At 37.8% G+C, this 27,960-nt stretch overlaps 1 protein-coding gene across 1 annotated transcript; it reads left to right on the plus strand.

Annotated features, from left to right (window-relative positions):
- The first annotated feature begins 264 nt into the window (after nt 1-264).
- On the plus strand, nt 265-27,109 carry WDR12 (WD repeat domain 12). Its single transcript, XM_061148988.1, has 13 exons — nt 265-493; nt 3,422-3,516; nt 6,301-6,395; nt 7,263-7,369; nt 8,317-8,432; nt 9,004-9,158; nt 10,320-10,365; nt 12,579-12,664; nt 19,908-20,048; nt 20,206-20,311; nt 20,491-20,623; nt 21,377-21,449; nt 22,259-27,109. Exons 1-13 carry the CDS (start codon nt 453-455, stop codon nt 22,334-22,336), a joined length of 1,272 nt encoding a protein of 423 aa, XP_061004971.1. The 5' UTR covers nt 265-452; the 3' UTR covers nt 22,337-27,109.
- The last annotated feature ends 851 nt before the right edge of the window (nt 27,110-27,960 follow it).

Here is a 27,960-nt window from a genome sequence, read left to right on the forward strand (position 1 = left end):
GTGGCTACATCATCTGAGAAGCGCTGCTTTCTGGGAGTTGTAGTATCTAGGAGCTGTGTTTGAATTATCGCGACTAAGGATAGCATGTTAACATTTCAAACGGAGAGAAGTCGGTTTGAAACGTGCTTCTATCTCCATAATCGACCGCAAGCTTAAATATATATATTTTTTTAAAAATTGAAAGAGACGCGTCGCCTTTAAAACTGTGCCTCACTAATCGCTGACTCCTACTCTAGGAATAGGTAGTTGATGTTTATGGGCTGGATCTTGAGGAAGGGCAGCCTCGTGGTGCCTTCTGGCTGAGGCCCGGGGAAAGAAAGCGGAAGCCCTGGGATCGAGTGCATCTTTTCTCTGACACGTGCAGCCTCATTTTGAGATCCCTGTTTTTGTAGTCCTGAAAGACCAGAGTGCGGATAGTCTGATTGTTACCCATACGTTTGTCTAGGTACGCCATGGCTCAGCTCCAGACACGCTTCTTCACTGACAACAAGAAGTAAGTGAACGTACTCCCGGTCTCTCCCTTCCTTCCCTCCCCCGCCCCGGGCCCCCGGAATTCGTTCGTAGGACCTCTTCCGTGTGACCTTGTGCATCCCTGGTTGTCTTTGCCGTCAGTTTACTTGTTTCCTTTTTGACTGGATTCGTCGCTTAAGCGCATTTTCTGCGGTACCTTGCGAGGACTTAAGAATCACCCGTCGTTTCTGCCTAGCTTCTCAGGCTGTATATAATTTGAATTGTAAGGTTAGAGAGACCTGAAGGGTTTCAGGTTTGCTTCCTGAATGAAGTGCATTATGCAACTGAACAGTGAACAACTGACCAAATCGTTAGAGGCTGGCGGCTAGTGGTGGTGTCTGAAAACATGAACTTCATTTTCTTAAGTAGGTGATAGATGATGTTTTTCTAAACCAGGCTAGAAGGTGGAGCTCCCAATAGGGAGTTGGTAGAACTGATTTTTGATAAGAGTGTGAAGTCAATTCAGTTATAACTTTGGGTATTTATATACATATATCTACACATATACATATGCATGTTATATATGTGTGTATACATATATACATACCTGTATGTGTATACGTATATGTATTTGAACACTTTACCAATTTTACAAATGGTCCCCAGATACATAGCAATCGTTTGAAACCTAATTATACACTATTAATTTTTCTTTTTGTTTGCCTAGTCTCTTCAGCTATATTGTAAGTCTCCTGATGGTAGAGACTACGTTATGCTAATTGGATTGATTCAGTCAACAAATGTTTGTCTAGTTTTTCTGGTACTGATGATAAATAATAAATATAAGCTGTATTAACAAGTTAATGTCAGCTAAAAACTAAAAAACTCCCACATCAGTTAAGATTACATTTTTGGTTGTAGTTTTATGAATTGACCTGGTAAATAATACTCACACCTCTTGTACTGTTGCATACAGCATATATGAATTGTCTTATCAATACAGATGAGTATATATACTTAGTCTAAATAGTTCTAAAGGAATATGGTGATGCAATAGCATGACTGCTGTATTTCTTCTAATTAAAAGGTTTTTGGAGATTATTGTTGATTCACACGAAGTTTTAAGAAATACTAGAGCAACTGCAACTGTATTTAAATTGCTGTGATAAATGGATAAATGCCAAATGTGTGTATATGTGTTTGTTTATATATTTAGATGTTCCCAAAAGTTAACAAAATCTAGAAATTAAACTTCTTTCTTCTACCTTTGATATAATATGTTCTGATAAGTAAAATGAAGGGGGAAAGTAGATTTATTCTCAGACAGGCATATAATTTGCCATGAAGTGATGGGACCGGATGCCATGCTCTTAGTTTCTTAAGATTTGCCATCACTTCATGGCAAATAGAAGGGGAAACAGTGGAAACAATGGCAGACTTTATTTTTGGGGGCTCCAAAATCACTGCAGATGGTGACTGCAGCCATGAAATTAAAAGACACTCCTTGGAAGAAAAGTTATGACCAACCTAGACAGCATATTAAAAAGCAGAGACATTACTTTGCCAACAAAGGTCCATCTAGTCAAGGCTAAGGTTTTTCCAGTAGTCATGTATGGATGTGAGAGTTGGACTGTCAAGAAAGCTGAGCACTGAAGAATTGATGCTTTTGAACTGTGGTGTTGGAGAAGAATTTTGAGAGTTCCTTGGACTACAAGGAGATCCAACCAGTCCATCCTAAAGGAAGTCAGTCCTGAATATTCATTGGAAGGACTGATGCTGAAGCTGAAACTCCAGTCGTTTGGCCACCTGATTCGAAGAGCTGACTCATTTGAAGACTCTGGTGCTGGGAAAGATTGAAGGCGGGAGAAAAAGGGGATGACAGAGGATGAGTTGCTGAGTCAAGTGATAATTCCATGTTTAATTTTTTGAGGAACTGCCAGATTTTTTCAAAGCAATTGTACCATTTTACATTCCTGCCAGCAATGAATAAGTGTTTAATTTCTCCATTTACTCACCAACACTTAATATCTGTCTTATTGTAAACATCCTGGTGGGTATGGAGTGATAACGCCTTGCGGTTTGATTTGCATTTCCTTGATGACTAACAGTGCTCAACAACTTTCCATGTGCCTGTTGGTCATTTGTATGTCTTCTCTGGAGAAATATCTATTTTGATCCTTTGCCCATTTTAAAAATAGGGTTGTCTTTATTATTGAGTTATAAATGTTCTTTATATTTTCCAGATGCATGTTCCTTGTCAGATATGTGATTTGTAAGAATTTTCTCCCATTCGCTCTTACAAGAATTTCTGATCTGCCTTCTGCTGTGGGTGCCTCTAATCTAGTCACTGCAGTGCTGCCCAAGAGAGATCTAACTAAACAAAATTTTGATGATGTTATTTGATTTAGACAGTGGTTCCTCATTGCCTAAGGAAAGAAGTCAAAGGTGCTGCACACAGCATCCAAGCCACTCCACGCACATCTCTTTAGCCTTATCCTTGGTCACTGTCAAGTAAAATAACACTTTGGAATAGGTTGGTTGGGCAGTTTAATAACTTAGCTTTTTTATGTGTGTATGCTGCTTTTTTGCACCCCTTCTTTTTGTCTTCGCCCATGTCACCCAGGGAAAACTCACTTTTCTAGGTGTAGTGTAAGAGTGTTGTTTTTTTTTATGCATCCTTTCAGACTCTGCTCTCTTATCCTTTTCTCTGTTTGAAATACCCTACTGCTTCCTTATTCTCTCATTTTATGTATTACTATGACATTGTTCTTACACAGTTTCCTTGTATTTGTTTACCAGGCGTAAACCCTTTTCAAGTACAGAGACCACAGGTTAATTCATTTTTTGCTAACCCCATGTAGCAAAATGTCTGGCATGTATTAGATACCCAGTAAATGTTTGTTGAATGAATAAATGCATATTTGTTCAAATATTTGTAGACTTGATTTGATGTATCATTTCCTTTTTGTAGATATGCGGTAGATGATGTTCCCTTCTCCATACCTGCAGCCTCTGAAATTGCTGACCTTAGTAACATCATCAATAAATTGTTGGAGGCCAAAAATGGTAGGTATATACCCTGAAAAGTTAGGGGAGGGCAAAATGACTAAAGTGCATCGCATTGTTATTTATAGCCCTTTGGGGGCATTATTCTATAATACTGCATGCATTTTATAATGGCAAAATGTATAAATTATAACATGTAATTTCCTTGCTACATGATACTTTGAAAAATGCTTTCAAATGAGTTTTAGGGAAAAAAATCAGTTTAATCTGCTTTAAGGCAATGTGGAGAGAAGATGGTTGAGATTTAGAAATAAAGATTTTTAGGGTAAAAGTTCTTGATAGATATTCGTATAACATTTCCTATCGTTTTCATCATGATACAATATAGAGATTCTGATGCATAGTTTTCTACATTTCAAAGATGTCGTATATCCTACTTGCTGAAAAACTCTTTCGAACTAGGATAAGGATTATTTTCTTGCAACAGATGCTTTGCAATCCTAGTACATGGTTCTTTGTTGTTACCCAAGTAAAAGCTGGACACAACTGAGCACGCAAGCAGATATTTGCATAGTTTTCTAAATTGTGGATGAACATTCATGTATCTTTTTGTATAAATCGAATAACTGAGTAATTGCTTTTTGAGTTGAAGATGCAAATAATTCAGATTTTTTTAAAAAACTTTATTTTGTAGTGGGGTATAGCCAATTAACAACTTTGTGATAGTTTTAGGGGTACCGCAAAGAGACTCAGCTGTGCATATACATGTGTCCATTCTCCCACAAACTCCCCTCCCATCCAGACTGCCTGGTAACATTGAGCAGAGTTCCATGTGCTATATAGTATTTCCTTGTTGGCTATCCATTTTAAACAGAGCAGTGTGTACCCGTCCATGCGAAAGTCCCTAACTATCCCTTCCCCCCCGTTAAGCATAAGTTTGTTCTCTAATTCTGTGATGCAAATTTTTTAGAAGTAACAAGCCAGAGAGACGGAATTCTTTAAAAAAGAGTATAGCTAATAAATCAGATAGAATGAAGAATTTTTAGCATTTCATAACTCCAAATGAAGTGATGGATTTAAGAATTGATCATCAGTCTCAACTAAAGCCATTTATTAGGTCAAAGGCTAACAAAGAACATTGTGATAGATGGGAACAGACTGACATCCTCTGAACTCGGAGAAATTTAATATTGTAAAAAGAGACACAGTGAGGTAGCACGCTTCATGCATGTGTGCAAAGACGCTTCAGTCGTGTCTGACTCTTTGTGACCCTATTTGTCCATGGGATTCTCCAGACAAGAATACTGGAGTGGGTTGCCATGCCCTCCTCCAAGGGATCTTCCCAACCCAGGGCTCGAACCCGTGTCTCTTATGTCTCCTGCATTGGCAGGCAGGTTCTTTACTACTTGCACCACCTGGGAAGCCCCCGCATGCTTCCTAATGTGATACAATAGGAAACAATACTGTGTGTAAATATTTTGCCAAAAGTAAACTCAAAGTCTACTCAGGCATTTAGGTCTGCCTAATGTACAATATCACTGCAGATGGTGACTGCAGCCATGAAATTAAAAGACGCTTACTCCTTGGAAGGAAAGTTATGACCAACCTAGATAGCATATTAAAAAGCAGAGACATTACTTTGCCAACAAAGGTCCGCCTGGTCAAGGCTATGGTTTTTCCAGTGGTCATGTATGGATGTGAGAGTTGGACTGTGAAGAAAGCTGAGTGCTGAAAAATTGATGCTTTTGAACTGTGGTGTTGGAGAAAACTCTTTAGAGTCCCTTGGACTGCAAGGAGATCCAACCAGTCCATCCTAAAGGAGATCAGTCCTGGGTGTTCATTGGAAGGACTGATGCTGAAGCTGAAACTCCAATACTTTGGCCACCTCATGTGAAGAGTTGACTTATTGGAAAAGACCCTGATGCTTGGAGGGGCTGGGGGCAGGAGGAGAAGGGGACGACAGAGGATGAGATGGCTGGATGGCATCACCGACTCGATGGGCATGAGTTTGGTGATAGACAGGGAGGCCTGGCGTGCTGTGATTCATGGGGTCGCAAAGAGTTGGACACGACTGAGCGACTGAACTGAACTGAATGTACAGGTTGTATGTAGGTGGTAGAGGAACATGTTAAGGGATACCTTGGAGATATAAACAACCAAAGCCAGAATGTGAGTATTAGACCCAATTTCTTCAGTAAATAAAAGTCAGAGAAAAAAAAGGATGGAGAACTGTTAAAGATATTAATCAAATATAATGTGAGGACTTTGGATGCCAGTTCTAAAAAAACTCACTATAAAAAGACACTTAGAAAACAAGGAAATGCGAACATTGTCTGGCTTTATTATATTAAGATAAATAATTTAAAATTTTTAACACTGTGACTTTTTAAAAGTCTTTATATTTTAGAGATACATACTGAAGCATTTATAGGTGGAATTATATCATTTCTGAGTTTTGGTTTTTAAATAAACCAGCAGGAGAGTAGGGGGAGGAGTATAGGTGATTGTCCATGAGTTGGCAAAAGATGCAAATGAGGATTCATTATGTTATTTCTACTTTTGTGTATTTGGGGATTTTTCATAGAATACAAAGGTTTTCTTTACTCAAAATGGTTATACTATCCACAGTACAAATATTAATACCAACAGAGCAAAGTATTTCTGTTCTTTTAAATCACATAATATACTGGAATACGTGGTCCTGTTGTGCCATGGGGAAAGTCTAGGGAAACTTGGAGGCCACACTGGGATAACAGGTACCTGTTTGTTTTGGGGTCTCTCATTTATGTCTGCCAATACCACTTCAGGTCCTGATACTATAATTTTGTTACGTATTTTCTGTAGAGTTTCACAAACATGTGGAGTTTGATTTCCTCATCAAGGGCCAGTTTCTACGAATGCCGTTGTTCAAACACATGGAACTGGAAAACATCTCATCAGTAAGTTCAAATGTTTACCTGCTCTGTTTCACTGAAGGTATTACCAGATAATGTAGGAAAACTCCATTTAGAATCAACCTGAATCTACAGCAACCAAGAGCCTTTTGATTATTTTTTCCTAAAAATTTGAACCTTGGTTTCTGTATGTTCAATTTTTAAATCCCCTCTTTTCTTCTAAGAGAAGAAAATTATTCAAAGAATGCAGATAAATGAATATGGAAAGAAAACTTCATTTTTGTGAAGTTACTAAGAAACATATCAAGCAAATATGTTTACTACTAGTAAAGGTGTATAAAATGATTGTATATATATATATAAGCTTGTGGGTTGGGTTTATGTGATTTTTAGTGATTGCCCTCTTCCTCTAATTGTCAAACTTACCTTATTATTGCTTTTATAATTTAAAATATAATTTATAATTGCTTTTATAATTAAGGGCAATTTTTGAAACTATAGTAACACATACATAAAATTTATCTTTTAACCATTTTTAAGTGTACAATTCATTAAGTACATTCCCAGCGCTATGCAACCATCACCATTGTCCATTTCCAGAATTGTTTCATCATCTTAAAGAGAAGTTCTGTATCCATTAAATTGTATGCTTTTATGATTTTATAGTTTCTTGTATTCTTTTTTTCCACTTTAAGCATAAGTTTTCCAAGATCATTAGTATTTCTTAATGTTACTCTTAGCATACTGTTAGGTCAAATAAAGTTTTTCACTTTCTATATGGCTCCAAAATGTTTGACTTTGGAAGAGGAATTATGTGAAGGAGATAAATTAAACTGGGGCTCCTTTATTTTCATAATGTCCCATTTAAAAACTGCACCACCTGCTGGATTTCTGCTTCTCCTCTGTGACCAGGAAGAAGTTGTGGAACTAGAGTACGTGGAGAAGTACACTGCCCCTCAGCCAGAACAGTGCGTGTTCCATGATGACTGGATCAGTGCGATCGAAGCGACAGAAGAATGGTATTGCCAGATGGATGTTCTTGTGTCTATTTTATTTTTTTTTTCATTTATTTCTTGTATCTATTTTAAATGTGATATGTGAATATTTTTCTCTGATTGCCTGTTCTTTGTGAAAGTAATTTATCTATATTATATATATACACACACACACACACACACATATATATCTCGTCACCATGCCAAAGACCTTTAAATTTAGTATAGTCAAGAAGAAACATACCTATTAATAGGTTTTCTTTTCTGTCTCAAGATGTCATAGTGACATTTATCTTCCAAATAGGTTGTGTCTCTTAGGGCATTTATTTGATTATGTTCTTTTAAGACTAAGAATATAATTTGTTTCATAGAGGGGAAAAAAACCTTTTCTAGCCACAGATCTCCTAACCTTCTACCCTGAAGATGCAGGTCATGCTATTTTAGGGCTGAAAAGAGCAGATTGGAATCAGAAGGTGTGAATGGTTTAGAGCAAAACCCTACTGGGCTTACTTGTAGAAAAACACATCAAGAATGGATCGTAGTAGGAGTTTGCATTTAATGAATGTCTGCCCGGAGTTATTACATAGTTATGTTTTTATTGGTTTTACTTTTTACTTTAAATGGTTCTACTGGTTTTCTATTTAATGGTTTTCACTGGTTAAACACAAAGAACTATTAGGCTTTTCAAACAATTTGCTTAGCTTCCCTGGGAGTGGTAGTATTTTACATAATAGTAAAAATCAAATTTATGGTTTGTTGATTATGTTTTTATTTTCAGGAGGTGGGGAAAAGCCAAATGTAACATCTTCTGATTTATTCTAGTGTGTTTCGAAGTCTTAATCTTTATATTAAAGGTTAGAAAATATAATCTGCAAGGTTTACTTTATCATTGCTTTAGAAATAAAATTGATTTCAGGGTTTGAAAAAGGTGCTTTTTGTATTTCATAGGAATTTTTTTTTTCTCCTCATAGGATCTTGACTGGTTCTTATGATAAGACTTCTCGGATCTGGTCCTTGGAAGGAAAATCAATAATGACAATTGTGGGACATACAGATGTTGTAAAAGATGTGGCCTGGGTGAAAAAAGGTTAGGACTCTTTGCCTAAACTGAGAGGAATCCTAGATAGGGAATTGGAAATAAGCCATTTTCAATGCTGGGGCAGAATTGGGACAGGATAGGAAATGTCTCATGCCTTAGTTATTATGGGACTTTCAAATACCCAGTGTTTAAGAAAAGACATATTTTTTTAAAATCCATGAATCAGTAGAAGTGAATCCTAAAATTATGTCTCATAATATACATTTTCAAGTTAATAGTGAGTGTGTTAAATGTGTATCTTTTTTTATAGTTTTTTTTGGGTTCTTTTGCCTGCACCACATGGCATGCAGGATCTTAGTTCCCTGACCAGGGATCAAACCTGCACCCCCTGCAGTGGAACTGCAGGGTTTTAACACACTGGACCAGCAAGGAAGTCCCTATAGTATTTTTAAGGAATCTTCCCTTCTTACCATAAGTTAGCTTTTTTCCAAAGGTGGCTATATGAGGTCTTTTACCTTTTTAACACCTTTCTCAACAACCACAAAAAACTTAGTTCTTTAGTTTCAGAACACTGTAAAATTTTTGTACTGAATTGTGTCCTGTGTTCTCCTTTCTGAAGACAACTTGTCTTGCCTGCTGCTGAGCGCCTCCATGGACCAGACTATTCTCCTGTGGGAGTGGCATGCAGAGAGGAACAAGGTGAAAGCCCTGCACTGCTGCCGGGGCCATGCGGGCAGCGTGGATTCCATCGCGGTGGATAGCACAGGAACCAAAGTAAGGAGTCATTGTGTTGGTGCTGTGTTCAGTTAGAATTTGAGATTCTTGTTCGAGTAGGTTCTTTTCTACATAAAGTCACTGTGATCGGCCTACATAAACTGCAAAGATTTTAAGATCTCAGGTAACCAAGTAATTTCTTTATGTAACCTTCTTAAATCAGTGATTGCCATTTGCAGTCCTTTAACTACTCATAGTGCTGTCATCAGTTGAAAATGTCTAGCTGACCACCTAAGACTTGGCATACACTGAAGTTGGCGTTAATTGAGGCTGTTTTACAATTATTGCCGATCTACTCTGTATCATGACAGAACGGTAAAAGTTAAAACAAACCATGAGAGCAACACAGTTTTTACTTAAGAGGGGTTATAAACTCTTCATCTGAAAATTCTCCAAACCACAATGTGGTATTCTAGACTTAAGACTGTTTCTTCACTAGTTCTTTGCCAATTAGCGTAATAGATGACATTTCTGCATTCAAAGATTGATGTGTATTCATTTTGAGCCATAATGAAGGTTTACATGTTGTTGAGTCCAAGTTTAAGTGAATTAACTATTCCCTGTCTCTTGGCTATAAGAGACAGAAACGCATCTTGAAATTTTTTAGCTTAAAAGATCCAAGGAGGGAGTGATGAATCACATTATGAGCAGGGTGATGATCGTTTTCGAACCAGTGGAGTAGAGGCTTACATGGGGCACACCTCCTCCTCCTGTCTCCCCATATTGACTTCATTTTCTCACCTCAAACTGGCTTTCCCTACATGGCAATAAAACCTAGCCTTTACTATTCTCAGGTTTTACACCCTGTACTGTCTGTCTCTGGGAAACGAATAACTTCAACTCTCTGGAACACAAGTTTTCCCAAAAAAGGCTCTGAAGAAGGAAAAGACTTATTGGCACAGCGTAGGTCAGTTGCCCACCCTGATCTAAGCAACCGTGACCAGGGTACAGGCCCCGTAAGAATGGTAGTTCTTTAAACTGCTATGAGATTGAGGATACAGCTTCCCAGAGACTAGGAAGACAAGCAGAAAGGCGATGCCCATGTAGTAAGGATTTCATGGCAAAGTAAACGTTTCAAGTTAAATAGCAGAAGGAAAAAAAGGCAAATAATATGATGGATTATATTTCATCCTGTTTTTCCCTTCATATATATTTTTTTAGTTTTGCAGTGGCTCCTGGGATAAGATGCTAAAGATTTGGTCTACAGGTAAATGAAATATTTCTTCTACTTTCGCTTATTAGTGGTATTTTAAGAATTACAATGTAAAAAAAAGACTTTTTAGCCCATAATTTGCCATAAAAATTGGACCATCGCTTTTTGGGTCACAAAGTACTATATGCATGCTGAGTCGCTTCAGTCGTGTCCGACTCTTTGCACCCTATGGACTGTAGCCCACCAGAATCCAAATGGGATTTTCCAGGCAAGAATACTGGAGTGGGTTGTCATGCCCTCCTGCAGGGTATCTTCCTGACCCAGGGATCAAACCCAAGTCTCTTTCATCTCCTGCATCAGCAGGTGGGTTGTTTACCACTAATGCCACCTGGGAAGCCCAAAACAAAGTACTGTAGTAGAAAAATTATTAATTTCTGTCTGTCTGCCCCACCACTCCCTTATTTATTGGGCAGCGTCACTGAATCCCTGCAAGTATCAGTAACACGATTGGTGCAGTGGGACGTAACTGCCTTAGTTCTCAGAGTTCCCTTATTCAGAAACCTGGAAATAACTAACCTTCTGAGTCATATTGATACTTTAGTATTAGAGAAATTTCTTAGTTAAGGTGCCTAGTTTCATTTTTTAAATACAATTTTACTGAACTTTCTTACTTTGAAAACAGATTAGAAGGAACAATTAGAGGAGAAAGGGGGACTCATAGAGCAACGTTCCTTGATAATAGTAAGAAGACACTTTTAGAAGAAAAGAAGGGAAAAAACCCACATATGTTTTAAAGAATAGTAGTACAGAACTATTTATTGCACAAGTTAATAGAATACCTCTGCTAACTTTTGAGGAAATTGCTCTATTACTACTGTACAACTTCCCTCATAGCTCAGTTGGTAAAGAATCTTCCTGCAATGAAGGAGACCCGGGTTCGATTCCTGGGTCAGGAAGATGCCCTGGAGAAGGAAATGGCAACCCACTCCAGTATCCTTACCTGGAGAATCCCATGGACAGAGGAGCCTGGTGGGCTACAGTCCATGGGGTCGCAAGAGTCAGACACGACTTGGAGACTAAACTGCCATCACCACCCTAAATTCAGTTCACAAAGTAAAGTCGGGGCGGGGAAGATAATCAAGAAAAGCATAAACAGTTTTAAGTAATTATGTGTAAGATGGCAGGAAACACAAACCCATTTTAGTTGATTTTTTTTCCCCAAAATTCATTAAAGCAAGCAGTTTTGAGGCAGAACGTTTATGGAGGAATTTTTTCTTTTGTGAAATACTTTTTGATAGTGCTGGGTAGATGACATATATATGAATAGTTGTTACCCTTAAGATGCTTTATAATCATTTTGGGAAAAGCACATGACATTTATAAACAGTTAGAAAACACTAAACTCTATGGTTTGTTTATCTGGGTTTGCTACCTAGCCAAATGGTGGATAACAAAGTTTTTAGTTTTAAAAAAAAAAGCTATCTATGAAACACTTTTAACTTATTGATAGAAAAGTGAAATAGGTCTTCCCAGATGACTCAGTGGTAAAGAATCCGCCTGCCAGTGCAGGAGACACATGGGTTCGATCCCTGATCTGGGAAGATTCCACATGCTGCAGAGCATCTAAGCCCATGCATCACAACTACTAAGCCTGTGTTCTAGAGCCCAGGAGCTACACCTCATGAAGCCTGCACACCCTAGAGCCCACACACTGCAACCAGAGAGTAGCCCCCGCTCACTGCAACTAGAGAAAAGCCCATGCAGCAGTGAAGACCCAGCATAACCAAAAATAAATAAATAAAATTATTTTTTTTTAATGCAGTAAAAATAAAACTGAAATAGTCAAGAAAAATAAATATGGCTGGAATGTATGTCCTTTCAAAATGATTATTTACCATGTCATTCCCTTTATAATATAAATACACTCTTGTCAAAACTCTTCTACAACTAAAGTAGTAAGCAACTGTTCATAGATCTGGTAAAGGGATGAAGGTCCATAATGATAATCTTTATAAGATACCAAACTGGTTAGGTTTTAGGATTTTAATGTACTTTATTTTTTGCTTTCTCCTTTTGGATGATTGGTAACCCATGTATTGTTTTTAGATAGGATTTTCCATTAACCAAAATAAAGAAAAATATTCATTCCTAACCAGTTGAGATAACATGAAGTATATACCCAGATATATAAGAATCCTTTGAGATTGTTTGTAATTAATATTTACTTTAAATTTTAAACTTATCATATCTACTTCTCTATAATATAGTTCCTACAGATGAAGAAGATGAAATGGAAGAATCCACAAATCGACCAAGAAAGAAACAGAAAACAGAGCAGCTGGGACTCACGAGGGTAAGCGTTTGTGAGAGCTGACGCCACTGTACTGTATTTGGTTTCCTTTTGTCTCGGTGCTTCAACCGTAACTAGATTCTCTTTCGGTAGGTTAGTAAATTTTTATGATGAAACTGCTGTATTTTGAGTCACTGACTATAATGGCATTAAGCTCGGCTTTCTACACTGTTCGTGGGGTTCTCACGGCAGGTATACAGAAGGGGTTTGCCACCCCTCCTTCAGTGGATCACATCTTGTCACAACTCTCCAGTGTGACCTGTCTCTCTTGGGTGGCCCTGCACGGCATGCCTCATGGCTTTATTCAGGGGATCAGATCTCATAAACAGAGTGCCTGAAGAACTGTGGACAGGAGGCAGCAAACAAAACCATCCCAGAGAAAAAGAAATGTAAGAAGGCAAAGTGGTGTGCAGAGCAGAGGAAAGAAGAGAAGCAAAAACGCAAGGGAGAAAGGGGCAGTTACACCCAACTAAATGCAGAGTTGCAGAGAACAGCAGGGGCAAGAAGGCCTTTTTCAATGAACAGTGCACAGAAATAGAGGAAAACAACAGAAGGGAACGACTAGAGATCTCGTCAAGAAAACTGGAAATATCAAAGTAACATTTCATCCGAAGATGGGCATGGGCACAATAAAGGACAGAAATGGTAAAGACCTCTTAGAAGCGTAAGGGATCAAGAAGAGATGACAAGAATACACAGAAGAACTGTACAAAAAAGTTCTTAATAACCCTGATAACCATGATGGTGTGGTCACTCAGCTAGAGCCAGATATTCTGGAGTGTGAAGTCAAGTAGGCCTTAGGAAGCACTGCTGCCAATAAAGCCAGTGCAAAGTGATGGAATTCCAGCAGAGCTATGTAAAATCCTAAAAGATGATGCTATAAAAGTGCTGCACTCAGTATGTCAGGAAGTTTGGAAAGCCCAGCAGTGGCCACAGGATTGGAATAGGTCAATCCTCATCCCAATTCCCAAGAAGGGCAATACTAAAGAATGTTCAAACTATTGTAAAATTGCACTCATCTCCCATGCTAGTAAGGTTATACTCAAAATCCTTCAAGCTAGGCTTCAGCAGTACGTGAACTGAGAGCTTCCAAATGTTCAAGCTGGGTTTAGAAAAGGCAGGGGAACCTCAGAGATCAGATTGCCAACATTTGCTGGATCATAGAGAAAGCAAGGGAATTCAAGAAAAATATCTACCTGTTTCATAGACTACACTAAAGCCTCTGACAGTGTGGATCACAATAAACTGTGGGAAATTCTTAAAGAGATGGGAACAGATCATCTTACCTGTCTCCTGAGAAACCTGTATGCGGGTCAAGAAGTAACAGATTCTTGTATGGAACAAATGACTGGTTGGGGATTGAGAAAGGAGTACAAAAAAACTGTTTATTGTCACCCTGTTTATTTAACTTACTTGCAGAGCACATCATGCAAAATGCCGGGCTGGATAAGTTACAAGCCGGAATCAAGATTGCTGGGAGAAATATCAACAACCTCAGATATGCAGATGATACCACTCTAATGGCAGAAAGCAAAGAGGAGCTAAAGAGCCTCTTGATGAGGGTGAAGGAAGAGACTGAAAAAGCCGGCTTAAAACTCAGTTTTAAAAATCTGAGATCATGGCATCCAGTCCCATCAGTTCATGGCAAACAGAAGGGGAAAATGTGGAAGCGGTGACAGATTTCCTCTTCTTGAGCTCTAAAATCAGTGCAGATAGTGCCTGCAGCCATGAAATTAAAAGATGGTTGCTTCTTGGCAGGAAAGCTATGCCAAACATAGTGTGTTAAAAAGCAAAGATATCCCTTTGCCGATAAGGGTCCGTATAGTCAAGGCTATGGTCTTTACAGTAGTCATATACGAACATGAGAGCTGGACCATAAGGAAGGTTGAAGAATTGATGCTTTCAAACTGTGGTGCTGGAGAAGACTCTTGAGAGTCCCATGGACAGCAAAGAGATCAAATCAGTCAATCTTTTTTTTTTTTTTTTCCAAACCAGTCAATCTTAAATCAACCCTCAGTGCTCATTGGAAGGACTGATGCTGAAGCTGAAGTTCCAATACTTTGGCCACCTGATGCGAACAGCCAGCTCATTGGAAAAAAACCCTGATGCTAGGAAAGATTGAAGGCAGAAGGAGAAGAGGGTAACAGAGAATGAGATAGCTGGATGGCATTACCGATTAATGGACATGAACTTGGGCAAGCTCTGGGAGATGGTGAGGGACAGGGACACCTGCTGTGCTGTGGTCAGTGGGGTTGTAAAGAGTTGGACATGACTTGGCAACTAAACAACAACAAAAAGCTAGGCTTACAGATTGGTAGGTTATTTAGCTATTTTATTTGGTCTCATGGTGAATTTTAAAGGAAGATCTTTTAATTGTTAGAGCTTGCACAGAGTTAAGTATCTCATTACCTAACTGTTTAATGATAATGTTTCACAGACATAAAAGACAAAATTATGGCTACCAAAGGGAAAAGGTGGTGGTTGGAGGGGACAAGTTAGGAGTTTAGGATTAGCCGATACCGACTACTATATATAAAATAGGTAAACAACAAGGTCTTAACTGTATAGGACAGGAAACTATATTCAATATCTTGTAATAAACTATAATGGAAAAGAATCTGAAAAAAGAATATGTAACTGAATCACTTTGTTATATACCAGAAACTAGCAAACATTGTAAATCAACTATACTTCAATTTAAAATAATATTAATGTTTCATACATCGAAGATGTAATTCTAATACATCTCCTAAATCACTAGAAATCAAGAGTTTTAAAGTTTTGATTCTGTCATTTCACTAGTATATCCAATTGAATTACACTCAGAAAGTTCATTTTCTTATTTGCTCTGTTCCTTTAGAAGGATTTTATTATGATCTGACCTGAATTAATATACTTAATGAGAGGAACAATACTGACTCAGATGTAGGAAATCATATTTTTTTCTTTCATTGTCTCACAGCTTTAATGGAAATGCAGTAAGGTACACATTTGCACCTTAATTCTTATAGTCACCAATAAAAAGATAGCTTATAAAGTTGTTGAAAATGAGGAATAAAGTGTGATCACAAATGATTCATCAAACTCAGGTAAACTGCAATAAACAGCACTTACTGTTATACATTTAAACATAGACTGCTGAATTGCAAGGGGAATGATTGGCAACTCAGCTTCCTTATCATTTTTTCATAGGACAAATTAAAACTATAAATGCCTTATCAGTTGGATAATGTGCCAGTGGCAATTTATTGATGCATATACCTGATCAACCTTTAAAGAATATATCTTGAGTAGAAAAAAACTTCTTGAATTATCAAAATTCTTTACTCATAAGGTAGCTTTTTTTTAATCTTTGTATTAATTAAAGGTTGGCATACAGATAGTGAAGTGTGCAGCTCAATGAATTTTTAGTTGTGTATACTCAAGTAATCACTATCCAAAGCAAAACATCAAGAATTACCAACACCTCCTAGAAGACTCTCTCTAGGGTCCCTTGAAATCAATAGCCTCCTGAAAGTGATCACTCTTCTGACTTATATCACTTAGATTAGTTTCATCTAGTTTTATACTTCATATATAGGGGTTATAGGTCCTCATTTTATTGCACTTTGCAGATAATGTGTTTTTTATAAATTGAAGCTTTGTGGCAATTATGTATCAAGCAGGTTTGTTGGCATATTTCCAACAGCATTCATTCACTTCCTGTCTGTGTCACATTTTGATACCAATAAATCTCACAATATCTGAGACACTTTTTAAAAAATTAATGTATTTATTTTTTGGCTGCACCGAGCAGCATGTGAGATCCTAGTTCCCCGATCAGGGATCCGATCTGCAACCCCTGCATTGGAAGCACAGCATCTTACCCACTGGTTGCTGTTCAGTTGCTCAGTCATGCCTGACTCTTTGCGACCTCGTGGACTGCAGCATGCCAGGCTTTCCTGTCCTCCACCACTGGACCACCATGAGAAATCCTCAGATTTCTAAATTATTATTATATTATTACTGTGATCTGTGATCATTTTTTATATAGAATTTTATTTATCTCTTCATGGTTACCCTGGGTCTTCGTTGCTGCGCCGGCTTTCCCTAGTTGCAGCGAGCAGAGGGCTGCTGTTCATTGCGCCTGCGGGGGCCGCTCCTGTTGGGGAGCACAGGCTCTAGGTGACCAGGCTTCAGTAGTTGCAGCACGGGCTTAGCTGCTCTGCAGCACGTGGAATCTTCCCGGACTAGGGATCAAACCCACGTCTCCTGCATTGGCAGGCAAATTCCCATGCACTGCATCACCAGGGAAGTCCTGATCGGTGGTCTTTGACCTTACCATTGTAATTGCTTTGGGGTGCCATGAACCATACCTCTGTAAGACAGTGAACTTAATCAGTAAACGTGTGTGTCCTGACTGCTCCACCGACAAGCCGCTCCCCCATTTCTGTCTCCCTCCTTGGGCCTCCCTATTCCTGAGATTCAACAATATTGAAATCAGGCCAGTTAAAAACCACACAGTGGACTCTAGGTGTTGAAGGGAAAGGCAGTGTCTCATGTCTCACATTTTAAATCAAAAGCTGAAAATGATTAAGCTTAGTGAAGAAGGTATGTCAAAAGCTAAGAGAGGCCAAAAAGCTAGGACTCTTGTACCAGTTAGTCAAAGTGTGAATGCAGAGAAAAAGTAGAAGAGCTATCAGAAGTGAAAATCAGAAATAATAGGAAAAGTTGGGTTATGAAGACCAAAATAAGACAAATTTCAAAAATAGTTATCTTCTCTCTAGATTTCTTTCTAGTATTTGACGTCTCTTAACACGAATAATACACTCAATCAGTTCATTTAATGGTCATTTGTTTCATACTAATACATTAACAAATGATAAGATTTTTCCCACATTTTCTCTCAAAATTGCTTTTCTCCAGGATAATAGTGGAGAAATTCAGTAGAATAATAATAATAGACCTGGGCTCAGTCCCTGGGTTGGGAAGATCCCCTGGAGAAGGGAAAGGTTACCCACTCCAGTATTCTGGCCTGGAGAATTTCATGGACTGTATAGGCCACGGGGTTGCAAAGAGTCGGATGCAACTGAGTCACTTTCCCTTCCATTTTGCTGAAGTTTGTTTGCAGTTAATAGTGCCAACGTTGACTTTTCTACCTCTTTTTAAAAAAATTTACGTCCTTGGTGGCTCAGCGGTAAAGAATCTGCCTGCTAATGCAAGAGACACGAGTTCAGTCCCTGGGTCAGGAAGATCCCCTGATGAAGAAAATGGCAATCCATTTCAGTATTCTTGCCTGAGAAACCCCATAGATGGAGGAGCCTGGCGGGCTACAGTCCATGGGTTCGCAGAGTCAGATACAACTTAGCGACTGAACAACAAAAACAAGAAAATTCACTCTTTTTGGTGTATAGCTTTTGAGTTTGGGTAAAAAAATATAATATGTAACTAATACATATTCAAGATATAGAACAGTTTGCCATGCCCTAAAACTCATGTTGCCCATTTGTAGTCAACCTTTTCTATTTATATACTCTAACAACTACTATCTGATCTTCATTCCTAGAATTTTTCTAGAATATCATATAAGTAGGATCACGCAGTATGTAGCCTTTTGCATCAAGGTTTTTTTTTTCCCCACATAATATATTTGAGGGGGAAAAACAAAGATTCATCCAAGTTATTGCGTATATCATGGTTTGTGCTGGGCCTCGTTGCTTAGTCATGTCCGACTCTTTGCAACCTCATGGACTGTAGCCCACCAGGCTGCTCTGTCCATAGGGATTCTCTAGGCGAGAATACTGGAGCAGGTGGCCATGCCCTCCTCCAGGAGATCTTCCCAGCTGGGGGATCGAATCCAAGTCTCCTGCATTGCAGGCAGATTCTTTACCGTCTGAGCCACTAGGGAAGCCCCCATATCATGGTTTATTCCTTTCAAATTCTGGGTAGCGTTCTATTGTATGGATATGTTGTACAACAGTTGGTTTAATCATTCACCAGTTGAAGGATATTTGGGTTGTTTCTGGTTTGACAGTTACGAATAAAACTGCTAGAAACACTTGTGGGCAGTGTTTCATATGAACCTAAGTTTTCATTTCTCTTGAAAAGTCTTCATTTATCAATTCCAATTTCATACCTAGGAACGGAATTGCTTATTCATTTAAGTCTACCCATCATTTCACATGTCATTTCCTATCCTGCAACCTCTGATTATCTCTTATGTTACCTTACTTTTGTTTTGGATCACAACAGAGGCTGTTCTGTTCCTCACTTCTCTATCAGGTTCCTGTACTACTTTCAGGAAAATTTTAGAGCTGGAAAAGAGATCTTAGGGATCATTTGGTCCAGGAGGTGGCAAATAACAGCCCAACAGGCGCTCTCATTCTGGCCTATTGTTGTGCTATAGAGAGCTGAGGGCTTTTTACATTTTTAACAGGCTTTAAAAACAAAGAGGAATATGCAAAAGAGACTGTATGTGGCCTGGAAAGGCTAAAAAATTTTTCTTTCTGGACCTTTATCAAAAAACTGCTGATGTCTAATCTGGTGTAATTCCCTTAACATGTAAGGAAGTGAAATGTATGAGAGTTAAAAAGTAGATTGACTATCCCTCATTTCAGAGCTCTTTCCCTCTTTCTTTTACATTTTCTTCATTTAATACAGACACCATACCTAGTTTGAGGATTTTAATTTGAGAGGGACGTTAGAGATTTTGGAGTTTTAATAAATGAACCAGGAGGTTTACATAACTCACTCATAATTTAATAAATTAAAGATTGGATGCTGAAGGAATGAGGTGGTGAGAATAACTTATTGAAATTAATTAACCTGGAAGAGTCATGTAGAAAATGGCAGCACTGTTAACTCAAACCTACGTCTTTCTGCCCCCAGGGCTTTTTCTCCTAGCTCCTACCTGTGACATGTTTGTCAATTGGGAAAATTTAGTGTCAATATGAATATTCCTCAAAATGAAAAGTAGAGCAGATGGGGTAGCGACACAATCTTGTGGAAAGACTACAAATTTTGGAGTAGTATTTGGGTTCAGACTCAAATCTGCCATCTTTAAGCAGCATGACCTTGGGCAAGTTATCTTTCTCAACTGAAGTGTCTCTTAGAGGATTGCTGTAAAGATGAAATAGGGCAGAATATGAGAGCTAAAGCACCTGACAAAACATCTGGCATATGGGTTTCAGAAGTAATAACTACTATTATTGTTTTGATTACTCTGAACTGAAAATGCTTTCCCTTTTGGGTGTCTTTTCATTTCTAGACTCCCATTGTGACCCTCTCTGGCCACAAGGAAGCAATTTCCTCAGTTCTGTGGTCAGATGCTGAAGAAATCTGCAGTGCGTCTTGGGACCACACAATTAGAGTATGGGATGTTGAGTCTGGCAGTCTAAAGTCAACTTTGGTAAGACTTATAAATTCAGTGCTTCTCTGATTGAGCTTTTTTTTTAAAAAAAAAAATTACTCATTTTAACTGAGCTTTTAAGTGGTAAACTTCTAGGAGATGATTACTTTTAGCCTACTCTGGTTACATGTTCTTTCCTTTTTTTTTTCCTTCCCAGACAGGAAATAAAGTGTTTAATTGTATCTCCTATTCTCCACTTTGTAAACGTTTAGCATCTGGAAGTACAGATAGGCATATCAGGCTGTGGGATCCCCGAACTAAAGGTGAGTTATGTAAATCCCCAGAGGAAAACATGTGTGAATAACATCAATTTCTCTTCTCACTAGAGCTGTGTATGAAAGATACTTTTCTACAAATTTGCTTGGGGGGGGGGGGGGGGCGGTGTTCTGCCTACTTCTCTTTTCTAAAATTTAATCATCGTTATCTGTTTTGTTTTGTTCAGATGGTTCTTTGGTGTCGCTGTCCCTAACCTCACACACAGGCTGGGTCACATCAGTAAAGTGGTCTCCTACCCATGAACAGCAGCTCATTTCTGGTTCTTTAGATAACATGGTTAAGCTGTGGGATACCAGAAGGTAATTCCTGTTTATGATTAATAAATGAAGTATATCAGTTGTTGAATACAAAGAAAATGAACACTGAAATGACTATTCAGAAGCAGAAGGGTGAAAAAAATGTTCTTGGTCATATGCCCTGAAATGTAACATAAATGATATCAAAAAGGAAGACCAGGATCAAAGGAATTTTCTCAATATGTTATCTTTTGCATTCTGAATGAATTTGTCATAGTTTATCTTTTGCCAGAGGAAAAAAATTCACAAGTTTATGAAGTCCATCTTTCTCACCTCGTTACATAAAATAGCAGAAAAGAATCCTGAGCCTTAATATAAATATGACACAGAATTAGAAGGCAAGTGGCCTAAATGAATGAAACTGATCAAATTAGAAATTATGTTAATAGGAAATTAAATAAAAGTATATACTTTTTATTTTTTTTATAAAAGTATATACTTTTTAAAGATAAAAACTTACAGATTCCTTTCTTTAGTTAGGGCTACAATAATAATATGTGCAAAGGGCCTCCAAGAGAATGTATATATAATTTATTCACATATTTCTACAAGTAGAATGGAGAGGCAGTAACCAAACCCATAATCTGTTAATGATACAGGGAGAGATAGTCAAGAAAATACTCAGAATTTTAAGATTAAGTGGTTATTGGGACAAGGATGACAAACTAAAATTTTCAGAAGAGTGTAAGTTATTATGCACATATATTTGTTTAATATTATGAAATGCATATAACATGTTAATATTTTCATCTTTAGTTGTAAGGCTCCTCTCTATGATCTGGCTGCTCATGAAGACAAAGTTCTGAGTGTAGACTGGACAGACTCAGGGGTAAGAATTTATCAGTTATTTGATAGAGAAGAAACTACATTATTAGAATAAATTTGTTGTTTGTTCACATAGTTATTAGTTTCAATGTATCTGATATTTATAATTCTGTATTCTAAGTTAATACAAAATCTCATCATAAAAGAAGAAAAAATTATCCTTTAATATTAGGAGTAGAAAAATTTGAATATTTTGAGGCAGTTTTTTTTCTCAAGGGTATTTTTAATAAAATTTTTAAGTCTGTAAACTTGCTGCTTCAGACTAATTGGGTCAAAGTATTTCCTACTTAGAAAAATATTACAAAATATGGCTATATTATAAAATGTACTTAAAGAATTATAATTTAGTTATTTTATTACCTAAGAACTCTTTTGAAATATAGGTCCTAGGGCTATTTGAAAAATCTGTAATATCCACTTATCTATAAACAATTAATGTGCTGTTCTTTACAGACTTAATTTTCTTAAATAGGTAAAACTATACTACCCTTCAAACTTTTAATTTTATTACATTCTTTAGCAAATGCTTCATAGAAAAGTATGAAAGCATATTATGCCTCAACCAAATTAAAATCATCGCTTTTAAAGTTTTAATATACTGTATATATATGTGTGTGTGTGTGCGTGTGCTATAGTAGTGAAATTTGATGCAACTGGCACATCTGAGTATTAACTGTCAATGCAAGTTAATTGCTCATCTGTAATTCTTTCTGTAATCAGAATATCTACTGATGGTTAAATTAGGTTTAGCTATCATATGAAATAATTGTATTTACTTCTGTATTTTTTTTTCCCCCCTCTCACTTTATGCAGTTACTTCTGAGTGGAGGAGCAGACAATAAATTGTATTCCTACAGATATTCGCCTACGACTTCCCATGTGGGGGCATGAAAGTGAAAGATAAATTTGACTGCAGAGATTCCTTCTGTAAATAAAATCAGTAGAGAATACTCAGCTAACACCAATACAGATACAGGAAGCAGCCTTTTAGATTAAAGTTAATATACTGTTTCACCCTTGATGATAGTGTTATCACTGTCTTTTTATTTTGTATTTATTATACAACAGTTGTGTTTATTGAATATAAAACATGGCCTGCATTCTCTACCTTATGAAAACTTTTGAAATTAAACTGAGTTTTAATTTCTCTTCTAAAGGTATTGGTTTGAATTACGATTTGTTTTTGAAGTCCTATAAAAGTATGTGTTAAAAAAGTTCAGTAATTGTTCAGATTTTTATTTCTGAGGGAGGAACTTCATTTTTTAAAGTTAGTGTTTAAAAAAAGCATCTAAAAAGTAATAAATTTTAACAGAAAAATCAGAAATACAATCTGTGTTTGGTAAAAAAAATTATTCTGTAACTGTAATAATGTTCTTTGTAAGTATTCAGAACATTAAAACATGTAGATGTTGCCAGTTATTAAGAATTTGTTGAAATATTTTAAGTGAAGTACTTTGTTTCAAAGATAAGTCAGGGCAATTCCCTAGTGATCCAGTGGTTAGGACTCCATGTTTGCAATGCTGGGGGCCAGGGTTCTGTCCCTGATTAGAGAACTAAGATCCCACAAGCTGTATAACGTGACCAAAAAAATAATAAATAAAAGACTTTAAAAATACATAAAGACAAGTCAGAATCCTTTAGAAATAGCATACAGATTTCATGGTAACCAGGAATCTCTCTCCCACACTTACACTTGTGTATAGATAAGAATTCTTCAGACAAAACCTTTCAGTAAGTTTTAGGTAAAAACATTCTAAAATTTTCGTATCATTAGCACTTATCTAAATCCATTTATTATATGCCAGATATGTAAAGTAAATGTCTTAAAATGTGACTTTAGTGGATTGGTATTTCTCAAGCAGAGCACCTCTGCCTCTAAATAATAAACAGGAAATCAGTTTGGTCTCATCATTAGACTCTAATGCCATGTATCTCATACGAGGTTTCCTATTACAGAGGTCTAGGAAACAACCAGAATAACCGGGCTGCCACTGAGAGCCAGGCTGACAGTGGATTAAACCATGTGAACGATTACAGAAGTTCAGAGGCAGTCCAGTACTGTTCAAGTGGTTTTGTGCCACACGCCTTAGGGACCTGACTCCCTCTTGACCTTATTTTTCAAAGGACGAAGATAAAGTTATATTCCTCTTCTGGATGGTTCTGAATGAACCTTAAGAACACAGGTACAGAAAATATTTTTCTTAACTCGCCCAGTCTGTTCTGCTCACATGTAGTATGCATAACCTAGGTGGTTAAAGTAAAGGTGAAGGGCTTCCCTGCTGGCTCAGACAGTAAAGAACCTATCTGCAATGCAGGAAACCTGGCTTCGATGCCTGGGTTGGGACGCTCCCCTGGAGGAGGGAATGGAAACCCACTCCAGTATTCTTGCCTGGAGAATCCCATGGACAAAGAAACCTGATGGACTCCATGGGGCTGCCAAGAGTGGGACACTGACTGAGCGCCTAACACAGGCTCAAAGAGGCCAGTTTACTAGATGAAGGACAAAGAAGGAAGTGGCATCAAGTCCTGTTTCCAAGCCTATTCTTAACGATGGTGCCGACGCAGGATACATTCATGGTTTAGGGATTCTCCTTTGCGGGATGTAGTATCAGTGGCCAAGTCTCTTAGAGAAAGACTGATTGATCCTTACCAAACCTCTTATGTAACTCAAGCGATTAGATCTTACTCTCCAAACAGGAAGAGCATGAGAGGCCAAGAGAAAGCTAGAAGACTTAAGTCCTTTTAAAACATAGTGTTTTCCTACCTCCCATTGTTTGTATTGTCTAAAAAAGTAGAGGGTCCCTTTCGATAGTCCATTTTCCTCCATTTTAGTTACACCGGAGACAGGGACCTTCCGTGGACTTGTTTGCTCCTAAGATTTGCTTGGAGAAGTCAGTGGAGCTGCTTTTCTAGAGCTGGAATTTGGGAACCAGACAGTGCAGTGTTGAGGACCTGCAGACCAGTACAGGGTCATCTACGCTGCCTTGCCATGGTAATGCCATTCATAAACATGTTAATCCTTATTTTTACCTCATCAAAGTGTTAAGAAATTTCTGTTTGGCAACAAACTTCCTAATTTTAAAGTTAGGCACAAAATATACTCCAATTGCTGAAAAAGTCAGTCAAATGGCTTCCCTGATAGCTCAGATGGTAAACTGTCTGCCTGCAATGTGGGAGATCCGGGTTCAATCCCTGGGTTGGGAAGATCCCCTGGAGAAGGAAATGGCAACCCACTCCAGTACTCTTGCCTGGAAAATTCCACGGACAGAGGAGACTTGTAAGCTACAGTCCATGGGGTCGCAAAGAGTTGGACACGACAGCGACTTCACTTCACTTCTACCATGTACCAGGGTCTCTGCTGGGGTAGAGGGGAGGGGGGAAAATGTATAAGATATGGAGACTACCTTCTCACATGGGAGATGCTCAATTAAAACCTGGTTACAACAGTATCCTAAGTGCAAAGAAAGATGTGAATCTAAGGCAGAAAGGAAGCATAGAGAAAGGAGCAGTTACCTTTGTGGGGAGGGAAGTGGCCACCAAGAAAGGCATGTAGAAGAGTGACATCTGATCGAGATTTGGGCAGATAATTGGTTGGGAAAGTGAAGATGGAATTTATTTCTGGCAGGGGAAGCAGCACAGAAAGATCAGAAATGATAGCTCAGAAGTATCTTGTGGCAGAAAGCATAATATTTTCATATGCTAAGAAGTTTAATTTTATTTTCCTCTTAAATAAAGCTGCCTTCCAGGTCTTACGTAAGATGATGATCTTCCTATATTGGAAACTGTGAAAATAAAACCTGACTGTGATGATTACCTAGAGATTATTAGAGTAGAAATTTTAGTTACTTAAGTTTTTATTCTATATAAAATGATACAATAGCTTTTCTATGAATAGATGACCAGTGTTTTTCATATTCTTCGAATTTAGAATGACCATTTTGGAACTGTGGTCAACAATGCATATTTTGGAATGCTTCTTAGCATTATCAGGAGGAAAGTACAAATCAAATTTCAAATTGACATAAAATACACATAATTGGACAAACAGCCCTACAAAGTGAAACTATCTGGGAACTTCTGATAATAACATTGAAATCTGTTTATAAAAATTATTTTGGTGTACTGGGTTGGCCAATGTTATAGTTTTGAAAAATCAGTTGCTTATAAGGAGAAATATTAATCTTTGTTATATACTACCATACCTTCTGGGCTTCCCTGGTAGCTCAGCTGGTAAAGAATCCGCCTGCCATGCAGGAGTCCCCACTTTGATTCCTGGGTTAGGAAGATCCCCTAGAGGAGGGCATGGCAACCCACTCCAATGTTCCTGCCAAGAGAATCCCCATGGATAGAGGAACCTGGCAAGCTACAGTCCATAGAATCAAAGAGTCGGACACGACTAAGCAACTACACAAACACACCAAACCTTCTATTTTAAAAGGGGAAAAAAATGACCCTTTAACAATATGCATGAGCAAGGGTATTCAATTAATATGTTTTATTTAAAAAGCCACTAATTAGAATCAGGTTTCATTTGACAAGTGATATCAAAACTTTGCAAATCAGAAACTGCCAGGTATAAAATCAGCAGGAATTTTGTTAAGTCACTTTACTACTGACATTTTTTGACTATCATAGACTTCTATTAGTAACCATATTCATGTTTTATTATTATGTCACATAAGCCAAATATATCTTTAATGTAGCTTAGTAGAAAAGGGGTTTTTTGGTTTAATATAATTAGATTAACTATTGTTATTCCAATATTGGTTCCATTGGTTCCCAAGTTTGAGGTGGTGTCTATAAAAACGGCAAAAAACTATCCCTCTGTAACAATCTTCTGATATGGCTACTAAAAGATTTATTTTATTTGGTTGCACTGCAGGGCTTGCAAGACTGAACCCCTGCCATGGCAGTGAAAGCAGTGAGTGGGAACCACTGGAGCCCCAGGGAATTCCCTGGCAAAAAGCAAGAGATCTTTATCTTAAAGAAGAATATTTGCTTACAGAGGTCAAGTTATTTGACTAGATTTCATGCAGCCAGTAAATAGCAGAATAAGAATCCGAATTTGGATTTATCTCAGAGCTCAAGCTCTTAATCATACAAATTCTGCCCATTCTTAAGTCATGCATAAGAACAATATTTTTTCATACATGTAAAGAGTAAGTGGGAAAATGTCTTCACCTAGATGAAAGAAAGGTTGTACACAAATATAAGTGGCATTTATTTGGTATCAAATTACCATGTTCAGCTTTGCATGTTTTTGCCTTTAGAATTGATCTCGATTTTAGTATACAACTTAAATGTATTAGAATAATAATATGAAGATGTGTACTTTCAAGATCCATTGCTATTATTTTCACTTAGGAATTGTGAAATATAAGCAAAATAGGAACTTTGAAAATTATCCTGTTATTTGTATCATTTTAATTATCATGTTATTCATGTTAAAGGAAACCTCAACCCAAACAGTTTAAATATCTAGTGTGATGGTATAAAACCAATTAGTCGCAGAACTCAGTGACATGTTTCCAAATAATAAAGACTACAGGACGATGATCTTGGTTATGTACAATCTGATAGAAAGTTTGCAACATGTCAATTCTATGTATAGCTATATGCCTGGGACTTTCTAACACCAAATAAAGTTCAATGATTGTTTCAGGAGGAGGAAATACCTTTTTATGTCTCTTAACAATTCACATTTTAAACAATTCATTTCAATAATACTATTTGTAGCCTTATTTGAATCAACAAAAATGCAGTATGGGAAAGTAAGCATACTTACCTTGCCACGTGTAAGTCAGTAGTAGCATGAGCACCTGGGGAGATAGTTTCTCCACACTTTGACTGACTGCCACTGACCTGCTGCTTCTGACTTCCTCTATAAAATCAGATTACAAAGAAAGAGGAACACCTGGAAGAAATGGAGCTATTTCCATGGTATCAGGCTTCATGACATCAGGTTCAACAGGTCCCCCTAATCCTTAAGAATAAAACAAGAGGGCAGAATTCTTAATGTGTTTTCTAATATCAACTGAGGTTTTATTTGGGATGTTAACCGGAGGCTTATCAATCCTAATCCATGCTTTAGTCAATCCTAAAGGAAATCAACCCTGAATATTCACTGGAAGGACTGATTCTGAAGCTGAACCTCCAATACTTTGGCCACCTGTTGCGAAGAGCCGACTCAATGGAAAAGACCCTGATGCTAGGGAAGACTGAAGACAGGAGGAGAAGGGGAGAGGATGAGATGGTTGTATAGCATCAATGACTCAATGGACATGAGTCTGAGCAAACTCCAGGAAATGGTTAAGGACAGGAAAGGCTGGCATGCTGCAGTCCATGGGGTCGCAAAGAGTTGGACACGACTGAACGACTGAACAACAACCAGAGGCTTGCTTGATGGTGCAAAAATAAAAGTAAAGATCATTGCTCTCTAAGGAAATCTGGACTCCAGGTTGGGATCCTAGATTGTGGATCTCCAAATTCCAAGCCATCTAATGGTCCGCTTTTCT

Source organism: Dama dama, chromosome 8, assembly GCF_033118175.1.
Source record: "Dama dama isolate Ldn47 chromosome 8, ASM3311817v1, whole genome shotgun sequence".
NCBI classification, from domain to species: Eukaryota; Metazoa; Chordata; class Mammalia; order Artiodactyla; family Cervidae; genus Dama; species Dama dama.